This window comes from Mytilus trossulus, chromosome 9 (genome assembly GCF_036588685.1).
Source record: "Mytilus trossulus isolate FHL-02 chromosome 9, PNRI_Mtr1.1.1.hap1, whole genome shotgun sequence".
Classification (NCBI taxonomy): domain Eukaryota; kingdom Metazoa; phylum Mollusca; class Bivalvia; order Mytilida; family Mytilidae; genus Mytilus; species Mytilus trossulus.
In genome coordinates this window covers 18,698,838-18,713,181 of record NC_086381.1, presented here as the reverse complement: position 1 = coordinate 18,713,181, position 14,344 = coordinate 18,698,838, and the positions used below count along the sequence as shown (strand labels likewise).

Below are 14,344 nucleotides of genomic sequence, written 5' to 3'. Positions count from 1 at the left end.
GAAATATAAACAAAGGGCAAACTCCCAAAGAATGTGTAATGCTGAAAATCGTCCATGAAATATTACTCATAAAAACTTTGACATGGCTTTGCCAATGTTAAAACATGACTTGTTGCCTCAAAATATTATTTGTATTGTACATTTGGACATTCAAAATAGCATGATAACAAACAACAATACAATTAGTTATGATAAAACCTTAATCAAGCAAAGAGCAATAACTCATATTACTACAAAGTATACATTCTCTAACAATATCATTTAACAAAAGTCGAAGCAAACCGGCAAGGGTCATGAAAAGCTGCTCATACATTATGTCTGACATATTTAAAATGGACGGACAAAAAATGGTCCTCTTCATGGGGTAGACCTTGGATCAGGGAGATAACTCTTTAAATCAGTTATGAGTTTGTAACTTCATCAATGTATATTAAGCATTTATCTGAAACAGATTGAAAATAATCTAGTGTAACCTAGAAGCTTAGAATATATTTTTGAAATTGGTTGAAACAAACGTACTAATGATTTTAAGAGTTGTTTCCCTTAACCTAGGTCTACCTCCTTCAGGTAACAGTGGGAGAAGAAAATTTCAATAACAAAAGTGGAAAAGGCAATAATTATAAACAATAATATCATCAGTCATCTTCAAACAGAAAGAAACCTAAAGCTGGAATTCTTGTCCTCATGACCGGATCATTTTTCCATTTCTTATGAGTCTGTAAAAATTCTTCTGTGATGTTTCTAAACTCTATGAACATGTCAATTAATTTTCTGAAGTATTCTTGACAGCGTTTCCCATGATGCAGTTTAAAACAGATCATTAACTGTTCAATGAGCCACAGTTGGATCTCCTCCACTTTATCAGGATTTTCCAAGTGAGCTCGATCTACAGGAAAAATGAAAATCTTTGTTATTTGTAGTAAAAATGCTTCTTTATATGTTGTTTTGGCAGAAGGACATTTAAGAGAAAAATTCAACCCAACATTTTTAGAGTCAAAGTCATAACCATTTTAATGGTGTATTAATTTTTTCACCCATGTTTTTTATGGCCTATTTTAGTGCTGTATTGATCTGTTACCACATGTTTTATATGGCCCATTTTAGTGCTGTATTGATCTGTTCCCACATGTTTTTTATGACCCATTTTAGTGTTGTATTAATCTGTTCCCACATGTTTTTTATGGCCCATTTTAGTGCTGTATTAATCTGTTCCCACATGTTTTTTATGACCTATTTTAGCCCTGTATTGATTTGTTCACCTGTTTTTTTATGGCCCATTTAAGCACTGTTTTAATCTATCACCTGTTGCAGTCCTGTATTAATTTGTTCATCATGTTCATCCGTTGGTTTTTTTCATGGCCCATTTTAGTGCTGTATTAATCTGTTCACCTGTGTTTTTTTATGGCACATTTCAGTTGATAATTTAAATACCAAATCTCACTAAAGACTTGTTGGTTTGCCTTAACAAGAAAATGAATCTTGTGAAAAAACAAAATAAGAGAAAGAATCAATATGTTATGGACTTCTTTATATGACAAACTAAGTACTGAAAGAATGTAATCTGTTTTGTTATAACTTAATTTTAGTATTTGAATATTTATGTTATATTATGAAATATTCAACTAATGAATAGCTGTAGCTATGTGCATGCATGCCTTGGTTGCCTTTGGCTGTTGTCTGCTCTATGGTCGGGTGGTTGTTGCTTTGACACATTCACCATTTCCTTTCTCAATTTTATTCTTGTTTGAAGTCTTTGATATAGTATAAATTTTTAATAAGTCTTATCTCTAAATTATGAATTTTTTCACCCATGTTTTTTTATGGCCTATTTTAGTGCTGTATTGATCTGTTACCACATGTTTTATATGGCCCATTTTAGTGCTGTATTGATCTGTTCCCACATGTTTTTTATGACCCATTTTAGTGCTGCATTTATCTGTTCCCACATGTTTTTATGGCCCATTTTAGTGCTGTATTGATCTGTTCCCATATGTATTTTATGACCCATTTTAGTGCTGTATTAATCTGTTCCCACATGTTTTTTATGGCCCATTTTTAATAGTGCTGTATTAATCTGTTCCCACATGTTTTTTATGGCCCATTTTAGTGCTGTATTAATCTGTTCCCACATGTTTTTTATGGCCCATTTTAGTGCTGTATTAATCTGTTCCCACATGTTTTTTATGACCTATTTTAGCCCTGTATTGATTTGTTCACCTGTTTTTTTTATGGCCCATTTAAGCACTGTTTTAATCTATCACCTGTTGCAGTCCTGTATTAATTTGTTCATCATGTTCATCCGTTGGTTTTTTTCATGGCCCATTTTAGTGCTGTATTAATCTGTTCACCTGTGTTTTTTTATGGCACATTTCAGTTGATACTTAATTTAAATACCAAATCTCACTAAAGACTTGTTGGTTTGCCTTAACAAGAAAATGAATCTTGTGAAAAAACAAAATAAGAGAAAGAATCAATATGTTATGGACTTCTTTATATGACAAACTAAGTACTGAAAGAATGTAATCTGTTTTGTTATAACTTAATTTTAGTATTTGAATATTTATGTTATATTATGAAATATTCAACTAATGAATAGGTGTAGCTATGTGCATGCATGCCTTGGTTGCCTTTGGCTGTTGTCTGCTCTATGGTCGGGTGGTTGTTGCTTTGACACATTCACCATTTCCTTTCTCAATTTTATTCTTGTTTGAAGTCTTTGATATAGTATAAATTTTTAATAAGTCTTACCTCTAAATGTGAGAGTTATTCCAAGGACTAATGCTTTTTCCATCTGAGTAAAATCAAAATGTTTTATTTTCCGAGTAAATTGGAGCCAATTTCTGAAATTAGCGTTGTTGAGAAATCCACAAAACTGGGTCATGTGATAAGTTTCACCTTTGTATGTCATCATTATTTCAGTATTTGGGTCAAAGGCTTCATGACTACTGATCATGAAAAATTCAAAACGAGATTCTGAAATATAAAGGAAGAATATGATTGAAATATCTAAAAAAAGTTATAAACTAAAGGCTCTGTGTCACTCACATAAATGATAGTGTCATTTTTCACAATGGCCATATTCCAACCTTAATTGTAGATTTTTTTATAAGGTATGGCTTAACATACATTTTCTTGTTGATCTTGTATTGCTGATCATTTCTTCTGTTAAGTTTGCTATTGTTTTACCAAAAACACAAAAATTTCTACATTCTAGACTAGAAATTCTTAAAAGAAGAAAAACTGAAAATTTTGGCTTCTTTGGCCTAATTGTAGATTTTGTCATTTTTACTGTTTAGAGTTTCTATCTATCTCCTATAGACTTCATACCAGTTTCTATTGGTAAGGGAGACAACTGTCTATCTCCTATAGACTTTAGACCAGTTTTTATTGGTAAGGCAGTACCAGGAAAACTGAAAATCCTCATTAATTACAATTAGAGTTGAATACACATGACAGAAAAATCAAATTTGTCAATTTTCCAAGTAATACCTTGTTGGATTATGGTACCTTTTCCAGTTTTATCTTGTTTGTGTACCTCTTTTGCTTTTCTGTATTATATACACACATCAATCAATAGCTTCCTAAATTCTAAACACTAAATCAGGGTTCTCACTAAGACAAGTCCATGAGTCTAGGGGTTGAAGTCATAAAACTTTGGTCAGTGCTCGGAGCACAAAAATCATGCTCGAAATATGAAATCCAGTATTTTGATTGGTTGAATCTCGAGTCTGAGTACAAAAATGGTGCTCGAAAGTTTTATGACCACAAGGCCTGGACTCATCAAAATCTGTCTGGACTCACCATTTTCAAAACTGGTGAGTCCACAGATGCATCAAGATTGAAATATTTTGTATAAAATGAACACAGTTAAACACAAATATCATCGTTTTATAGCGAAATTTAAAAAGTGATCTGAATTTAATGTTATTTCATTGCTCTATTAGGGAATGGAGACTGAAATATTACATTATGTTGCAATAATTTTTTTTTCTTTCTGCTGGACTCGTCATGGCTAAAAATGATGAGTCCCTGTACTCTCCTTCAAAAATCCTTAGCGAGAACCCCGACTAAATTCTAAATGATTTTCCATTTTTTATACAAGTTTAAAATACCTTTAAGGAGAGAAGCTTGGTCGGAAACAGGGAGATCCATAAATCCTGGGATAACTTTAGCAAAGTCTATAAAGCCTAAAATCAAAGTTGTCATAGTCTTATTATGATCTTCAAAAAACTTATTCCTGTTGTCAATGTCAATTCCAGTGGCTTCAAAAATAGCTTGATGTTCCTCATTAGATAGGCATTGTAAGGTTCCAAATAGCTGCTTCTGTAACTCATACTTGTGCTGAAATATAACAAGGAGGTATACATTTCAATTGGTGCTAATGTGAAATCATTTATTTTCGTGGGTACCAATTTTCGTGGATTGAGGAAAACTTGCGTTTTCATGGATATTAAATATCTTCGGCAAAGTTTGCAAATTTGTAAATTTTGGTGGCCAGAAACCATTAGTAACAAATGCTTATGGGAAAGAACCAACCAGGAACCAGCAACTAAACAGCTAAAGAGGAGAACTTGGCAATGGATTGGGCATACTTTGAGGAAACCTGTAGGTACCATCACTAGACAGGCATTAGAATGGAATCCCCAAGGAAATCAGAGACCGGGAAGACCATTTAACAGCTGAAGAAGATCAAGGCACAAAGAGCTGGATGAAATTGGATATACCTGACCGAAGAAAAAGGATAGCCCAAAATAGAGTAAGATGGAAAGCGACTGTAGCAGCCCTATGTTCCACAATGAGCGAAGAGGATTAAGTCAAGTAAGTCAAAGTTTGCATACATTCCTTTAAAAAAATTGATAATATTTGAACATTTTTTGGTTCTTCAGCACCCACTATATCAAAAGAATATCAATGAATCCAGAGTACATATTGAGGACCATACATTTTAAATAACTATATAAAGACAGAGTTAAAACCTTAAAGCTGTCTATCATAAGAGGTAGTCAATATAAATGTTTTATACAAAGAATAACATTATAAATCTTTAATTATAGCTGATTATGTGGTATGGGCTTTGCTCATTGCTGAAGACCGTATGGTGATCTATAGCTGATACTTTCTGTATCATTTGGACTCTTGTGAAGAGTTGCCTCATTGGCAATTATACCACATCTACATTTTTATATCTATTTTAAATAAGGATAAATGACTTGTGTAAGAATAAAGTAAGCAAATTGTGCTCAAATAGTGTCAATTTCTATGCATATAGCTAGTGCATGTGACACCCATTCTGCATAAATTCTTCTGCAAACTAAATATTACTCTAATTTGTGTCTATCTATAAGATCATGCATCATATTATTCTGTTCAAAGCTAACTAAGAAATTATTTGAAAATTAAATGTATCCTAAATTGTAGGTACCTGGCCTTCCTCTAATATTGCCTGTATTTCTTCTTTACTTTTAGCCTGCAAAGGAGTCAAGTTAGTCATAGCGGAAACTAAGTTACTTAAAACCTGAGGCCAGCACTGTCGTGGAAGATCAATCTTTGCATCAAATAACGATTTCTGACGCTGTCCACATCCAAAGAAATCTATTCCAATGAAAGGTTTTCCATCGGTCGGAGTAAGTATATCTTTCTGAGGATTGCTACCTCCACTAGTCACTATATTTTCAAATGAGTCACACTGACCACTGCTATTTATATATGAGTGATCGGTATCGCCAGTGACTGGACCAGTACTAGATGTGTCAATGTTAGATACAGCAGTACTTGTCTCATCAGTGCCTTGATTGTTATTATTTTTTTCAGTATTACAAGACCCTGGAGATTCACTAATAAGAGCTGCTCTATTCTGACTAGCAGCTTCTGCTAGAATGTCCAAACCAGCAGATAACATGTTTCGTTCATGAATTTCTCTAACTTCCATAATAGTCTTTGTCCTCTCTGTCAATGTATATCTTCCCTGACGAACAGCTGAAAAAAAATTGTTAAAACAGAAATATACATTTGTAAAAATTTTGATTTTGTTTGGGTTTTAATTTGTGTTGCCATAAAAGGAAGTTATATAAAACATATACTGTAATCAGAAGAGAAATGATTAGACCCGACAACTGTTAAAGATCCCAAGTTTTGAGGAAACTATTGTTTATGAATGTGCATCAACAACACATTTCTACATAATATCTCTTGTCTTTATCCAGTTTTTTCAAACCCTTCTTGTATATTTTATTTCTGGATTGCCCTGTATTCCCTGAATATTTCTAACTGATGTTTTTTTTATACTATTCAAGATATTTTTCATGTTTCTGCCATGGATATCTTATTTATTTTCTTATGAATATTTAAATTGGTTCTTTTTTCAAACTTCTATGGATGTTTTAAAACTGTTTTCTCATTCTCCCCTGGATATACATGTATATCTTACCATCTCTTGACATTCCAACCATTACACATTTCTGCATTCTACAAGCAGAACAATTTCCTCTTCTTCTATCTGTAATTTCACATTGGCCTTCCTTCATACATTTATATGGCTCCTTCCTTTGTAAGTATCTTCTAAAAAAGCCCTGTTGCAAAAGATAAAAAAGATTAAATATACTACTGACATTACATATATATATATAGAAAACGGCTTATGTTAATGTTGTCATCAAATCTTCATTTCCAAGACAAAATAACATCCTAACAGTTCACAGGTGAAATGATTCATGTATTTCCCATCCTGGGAGAGCATAAAATAATACATTTTGTACATGTAATAGGCATTATGAATGGTGATGGTTAAATATTGGAATCTAAAGCAAGATGTTATATCATTTGCTTTTGTATTATACTATATAGCTTATTAAGAAAAAGTAGTAAATTCAAGAACACATACGCATGAATGGTACATTAAGTTGTACCAACCTTTTTTATATTTTCTGCAGGGTTTGTTACTCGTGCTGTGTGGATTTAGTAGAATGTGTCCCCGTGCCTGTAGTGTATGCCCTTATATTTTTACAGTTAGGGTTTTTTTGCTTGTGAGAGAGCTGTCTACTTATTCTATTATCATGATTAATGTCTTTTGTGGATAGTTGTCTCATTGGCAATCATACCACATCTTCCTTTTTATATTTTCTCTTCACAATAAGATTACTACCAAATTTTACTATTAATTATTACTAATGACAGGAATGACAGGGGAAATGGGGGCACTTTTTCCCCAAAAAATTTCAGGGACTGATTTATACACCTTATTTTCAAAAATTCAATTATAATGATAAAAGGGAAATAACTCTAAAATGAAAAGTACATGTAATGCTGTTTATATGGTAATTATACAATGTAAAATGAAAAATACTATTTTAACCTATAACTAATTGTCTACACCCAGGGAATTGTTTCTAACAGGCTTATCCATGTAGATAATACCAAAGCTGTCAATGAGACAATTTGGTAGTGCTGATTGGCTACTAGTATCAGCATTTTTATTTCTGAAAATTGCCAAAACTGCAGTTCAAAACCAATAACATCAAAAGTTTGCATTTTAAGTTGAAACCAGATGCTCCGCAGGGCGTAGCTTTATACGACCGCAGAGGTTGAACCCTGAACGGTTGGGGCAAGTATGGACACAACATTCAAGCTGGATTCCGCTCTAAATTTGGATTGTGATCAAATAGTTGACACAGCATAGGTTTCTGACACAGAATGAATGTATTCAAATGAACTTAAAATTTTTGTTTTCTCTTAGAGCAATTCACTATGCTGTTGAATATTAATCCTCTCAAAAAAAATTTTGAAGAAATTTTCTTTTTATTTATGAAATTTCAAATGAGAAAAATTTAACCCAATTTTTTATTCACATCCCCCTTTCCCTTATTCCAAAACTAGTTTCAATTAAAATATTCTAATGGAGTTTGCAACAATTACTACTCATTTAAATACATGATGTAAAAAAAACTGCTTGTTATCACTGAATGGTAAAGATTATTTAAATTTATCAGTTGGTAGTAAAAAGTGAATATACATTGTATATTGTATATAACAAAGATTTAAGTTGATTCTGGACAAAGAAAGATAACTCCAATTAAAAAAAATTCTTGCAGATATTTCTTGCTTACTATACTGGACAAAGAAAGATAACTCTTAATTAAAAAAAAATTGCTATTTCACAATATTGTGAAATTAGATATTTCTTGCCATTGCACAATACTGTGCAATTGAAAAGACTTGCTATTGCACAATACTTAATATAATAATTTTAGATCCTGATTTGGACCAACTTGAAAACTGGGCCCATAATCAAAAATCTAAGTACATGTTTAGATTCAGCATATCAAAGAGGCCCAAGAATTTAATTTTTGTTAAAATCAAACTTAGTTTAATTTTGGACCCTTTGCACTTTAATTTAGACCAATTTTAAAACTGGACCAAAAATTAAGAATCTACATACACAGTTAGATTTGGCATATCAAAGAACCCCAATTATTCAATTTTTGATGAAATCAAACAATGTTTAATTTTGGACCCCGATTTGGGCCAACTTGAAAACTGGGCCAATAATCAAAAATCTAAGTACATTTTAAGATTCAGCATATCAAAGAACCCCAAGGTTTCAATTTTTGTTAAAATCAAACTAAGTTTAATTTTGGACCCTTTGGACCTTAATGTAGACCAATTTGAAAACGGGACCAAAAATTAAGAATCTACATACACAGTTAGATTCGGCATATTAAAGAACCCCAATTATTCAATTTTGATGAAATCAAACAAAGTTTAATTTTGGACCCTTTGGGGCCCCTTTTTCCTTAACTGTTGGGACCAAAACTTCCAAAATCAATACCAACCTTCCTTTTATTGTCATAAACCTTGTGTTTAAATTTCATAGATTTCTATTTACTTATACTAACGCTATGGTGCGAAAACCAAGAAAAATGCTTATTTGGGTCCCTTTTTGGCCCCTAATTCCTAAACTGTTGGGACCGAAACTCCCAAAATCAATCCCAACCTTTATTTTGTGGTTATAAACCTTGTGTCAAATTTTCATAGATTTCTATTAACTTAAACTAAAGTTATAGTGCGAAAACCAAGAAAATGCTTATTTGGGCCCTTTTTGGCCCCTAGATCCTAAAATGTTGGGACCAAAACTCCCAAAATCAATTCCAGCCTTCCTTTTATGGTCATAAACCTTGTGTTAAAATTTCATAGATTTCTATTCACTTTTACTAAAGTTAGAGTGCGAAAACTAAAAGTATTCGGACGACGACGACGACGACGACGCCAACGTGATAGCAATATACGACAAAAATTTTTTCAAAATTTGCGGTCGTATAAAAAGACAGTTCACTATTTAAAGGAAACTGGCTTTTTTAAAGAAGTAAGTTCGGTAAGTGCCATATTTGCCCCTATTAAATTATAAAGTTCATGGTAACAAGACAATAATTGTTTTAAGTTCAATGCCTTAAAGACATGTGAGAAAGTTAAACAGAGCTGTTTTTGTCAAAGTTTAAATCTAACATGTTGATTTTTACATCCCAAAAAGGTCAAGATAAGGGATTTTGGTGAAATTTGACAAAATCAGCTGGATTTCAACCAAATAAAGGACCAGAAAACATAGAGCGCAGGCGTCGACAAGCTTAATATTCAAATAAGACATGTTAATTGACTTCACAAACATTATTTTAAAAGATCTTTGTTGTCTACGTATGCGCTCTATGTTTCCTGTCAAATAATCTTTGGAAATTTTCCCATTTTCTTTATTTTTTTCGTGAAAAATCAATATGAGTACAACTTGTGACGTCATAATGAAACGCAGAAACGTAAAATTTTCAACAAAATGGCTTATATCCTATCTAGTCAATGTTTAGCTATAATTTATCGTGATATTGGTTAATAAATCCGAATTTGAAATTTACGCTAAAAAAGGGGGCCATTTTAGGACCTTATCTAACATACTCCTTTCATTGTAAAAGCTTAAGGCAACAATTGCGTCTTATTGCTTTGAAAACCAGCACCAAACAAAAACTGAGAAAGCTCCATTTTAATGTGCTCTTTTTCTCTTATCTCAGATATATCTGAAAACCTCACTTATTGTTTTTCCTTCTTTTTCATGACTGATTTTTTTATTGCAATAACCAGGAACATGTTTATTGACGGGACTTGACACTACCTAATTGTAGCCGATAGATATCCTGTTCCCAGTAATAACAAATGAACCTTGGAGAGCATACATGTAGTTATTGGATCAATTGTACTGCCATCTTTACTACAATCTGAATGTGATCAATACCTTACAAGCTTCACAACTGTTTACACCATAATGGATGCCTGATGCTTTGCCATTGCACACTTTACAGGGAGGTAACTCTAATGGTGTAAATGTGTATCCAGGTTGTCGTTTAGACTTTGGAGGTACAAGAATAACTTCTTCCGTAGGTTTACTTTCTATTTGGATACTTTGATATGGTGAATCATCTGTTGTCATGGATATAATTACTTCCTCAGCAATCACAGTCTGGGGACCCTCGATTGAAATGATCTCCTCCTCTACCACCTCACAAATTATTTCTCCCTCTTCCATATTTGTATATTTTTCTATGGCATTTTCTCTAAATGAAATAAAAAAATATACCTAATTAAAAATTTAACTTTAAAAGTGAAGAAAATGTATAAAGTTTAGTACTACTGGCATCACTACAAACCTAAAGCTACATGCAGACAACAGAAACAGAACTGACACAGCCAATCAGTCTTTTCAGTACATGTATATGAAACATGAAAATAAGGGCTTAAAACCCTTAGCCCTGTTATATATTATCAGTAGCCTGGCCTTTATCGTGTTTATTAACAGAAAGGAGAAACTAGCTTGTATATTTGTGGCAGAGTCTGGTCTAACTTTTACAAGGTTTTTTTTGTTCAAATTATAAAGATCAATTGTTCATTGATATAGATATAGTGATGATAATAATGGAAGGAATTTTGTTAAAATCAAAATGTTTATTTGTATACAAATATGTGCTCACTGATGCATGCATGTAGATTTATTTTTATATATGTGATCAGTAAACAGACCATGCATGAGTGAGTATATATATAAGTGCATGGAGAATCTCTACAGTGATATTTTCTTCATGAATGGGAATTAAATCATTTTATTTTACCAAACAAAATCTCCCAGGTGTGACTGACTTTTCTGTACTGACAAAAAATTGTAATAAAATATATTTAAATTTGTCAGATTTACTGCAGTATCTTAATAGAAAAGATAAAAGTTTAGTGCTAGGGATTACCATATAAAACAAGTAAAGGGTTTGTATACATGTACATATGTATTTCATGCCTTGTTTGATCATTGTTTACATTGGGTATACGTACACGTAGTTGAATAGGCAACAATACTAAAAACCAATGATAAAAATTTACATTTGAATATCATCAACATATTTCAATAAAAACTCTAAATATAATATTCCTTTAATAATATATGAGTACAAGAGAGGCACAAATAATCATCTTTTGAAAATGAAACATTAACCAGTAAATACCTAGATAGTTATCTATAAAATGTATTTTATTGACTGTTTTGATTTTTCAATTATTAGGAAAAATATTACATATATGTATTTGAAATTTACATAAATATATGTTCAAATGAAATGTATGTCCTTTATCTTTTAAACTTTTGTACTTGAATATAATAACATATTTAATTTTCACAAATTGTACTCGATATGAATGAGTATTTGTTTTATAGTATTGTTTCAAAATTTTCATGTGGGACCCCTTTTTAGCTGACCATACTAAGTGTATGAGTTTTCCTCATTGTTGATGAATATACAATTTATGTGGTAAGGAACTTTTATTACAGCTGAAAGGATCATATGTATGATGTACATGTACACTTCTGTATGAATTATTTTGTGGATACCAATCCTGGCTTTAATACAACACTGTCATGACTTTATTAATATTAATATTAATATAGAATGTTTTAGATAATTAACAATCCACCAAAATAAATTTGAGATGACAAAAATGTAAGTCTATTAATTTATGGAACTGTCTTTGAAAACACATTGATAATTAATAAGAAAAGTTTAAAACATTTATATTCCCACAATGCAACACAAAGTTTATTGGAGCCATGATCGATCAGAAAATCGTGAAGTGAATCAAACACACCCTAATAGAGGTTAATAACTATCACTATTTACTAATCTTCCTCATAATATTATCTTTATGATATTTATATTGGTAAATGAAGATATTTATAAATAAAACTATTTGATATTCAAATAATTACATATATAATTGTTATAATATTGACCAATCTCATCTGAAGACTTCCTTATCATGCTTATCTGGAAATATGTTTTTCCAAACACCATGACCATATCCATACCGTTTCTTTAGTAACCGTACCATAAACAGATATCTTTAAATGTCTTCGTTCAATATATAGCTAGACTGGTTTTCTTCTTATATTTGTTGAAAATACATAAAAAAATGGGAATATCTTGACAAACTTTGGTTAGAAACGTTTCATTGATTTCCTGCGCCATTTTCAAAACAAGTTCCTTTTTCAAGATCATAAAACAAGAAGGAATTTGGATTATTTGAGCGTCAGTGTGTCAAAAGAATGTGTAATTTTACAAGGAGATATAAATGTGTTATTCTAGTAACATTCGATTACTATATTGATTCCATGTAACTTACCAGATATATCCACGCGTTTTTTTGTTGTTCTCAAATGACCTATTTTCTGACTTCCAAATACCGGGCGTATTTCTTCATAAATTTGAGCACGCCGGTTTCGCGTTGTTAAAATTTTAATTTCTAAGTTTCTTTACCATTTGTTTTCTATGGTGTTAGTAATGTTTTACTTATCTGAATGAATATTTTGATGAAGCGATATGGTGTTAATTTCTATTAGATTATTGAAAAAATAACAAAATTTGTCGTTTTTGTCAGACTCATTTATCTCCCTTGACACAATTTACGTAGCTAAATCTAAAATAGGCTCAACTGACTGACAATTTCAGCTTCCAGACCACATATAAAACATTTGATGTTCTTATCAGAAGGGACATACAGGTTGTTTGTTTTTCCAGTGTTAACTGAGATAATTTTAAAAGCCTTTGACAATTTACTTTTATAATACATGTACCATGCTTTATACATCAATTTAAGCTGAGACTACTATTACTGTTATGTATAGTAGTCTCAGATTTAAGGGAGCTACCATTTGATTTTTAGGGGGGGGGGGGGCTAGGATGAAAAATTTTGTCCTGCTTTTTTTTTTAGTTGTAATCTCTGTCCTTCCTTTTTATTTTTTACTCTAATCGGTCCTGCCTTATTTTTACTAGTTTATCCTGGAATTTTTTACACAAATTGCCATCCTGCCTTTTTTTTTTTACCAAGTTGCTCATCCTGCCTTTTTTTTTACTCAAAACTTCTGTCCTGCCTATTTATTTTCAAATTTCATCCTAGCCCCCCCATAAAAATCAAATGGTAGCTCCCTAAGTTAAAAATTATATATTATATAGAGAATAATACATGGCAAAATCTGTATCATATGTCGTATCATCCCGAGATACCAATATCAGCCAGAGCTAGGGCCATCAGGCCCGAGAAATGATATTGGTCGAGTGTGATACGGCATGTGATACAGATTTTCCATGTTTTATACGCTTTTTCATATATTTCAACATAAGAGTATATATATGAACTGATTTCTAATCCGTAGCACCTGGGGTACTTTCATTTCTTCTTTTGTCTTGTTTTAACAGCTTTAAAACATCTGCTGGATTACTCATCCGAAGCACATGCATGGGTTACCTTACAATTTGCATGCTGTTGTTTTAAAAATATTTTATTTGTTTGTTTTGTATGTTATTTCATTGAGTTCTTTTTAATAGTTGCATTTCTTGTGTCAGAAATGTGAAAACTTGAAGTTTGTGACATCACATTCCGCGAAACAATGACATCATTCAATAAATTGTGTCACGCCTGAATGACCATTCATTTAGGAACCATTTTAAGGGGAAAAAAGAAAAATATATCTGAAGAAGCTTGCATAAATTAGAAGGAAGTTTATGTAAAAATGAAGAAAAAAAAATAGTTTGGGGTGTGATAAAGGATGCGATAAAGGGTAGGGGTGTGATAAAGGGTATGACAAAGGATACACATCAAAGTTGCTCGATATGGATTAAACAGCAAGCTATTTATCAAATATTCAAAACTACTGTATTTACTACTAAATATATATTATAGATATTCATATCTGCTGAAGTGATGCCTAGAACCCTAGACTGAGTAGTCCCCACTGCACCTGTAATTTTATTTGAAAATATAGATTGAAATG

At 31.8% G+C, this 14,344-nt stretch overlaps 1 protein-coding gene across 1 annotated transcript; it reads right to left on the bottom strand.

Moving 5' to 3' along the window:
- On the bottom strand, positions 1-12,754 carry LOC134685247 (nuclear receptor ROR-beta-like). The gene is made up of 7 exons (XM_063544772.1): positions 12,697-12,754; positions 10,271-10,587; positions 6,428-6,569; positions 5,423-5,976; positions 4,113-4,341; positions 2,749-2,973; positions 1-886 (listed from the first exon to the last, which is right to left on the bottom strand). Exons 2-7 carry the CDS (start codon positions 10,559-10,561, stop codon positions 636-638), a joined length of 1,692 nt encoding a protein of 563 aa, XP_063400842.1. The 5' UTR covers positions 10,562-10,587; positions 12,697-12,754; the 3' UTR covers positions 1-635.
- Between the last annotated feature and the right edge of the window lie 1,590 nt (positions 12,755-14,344).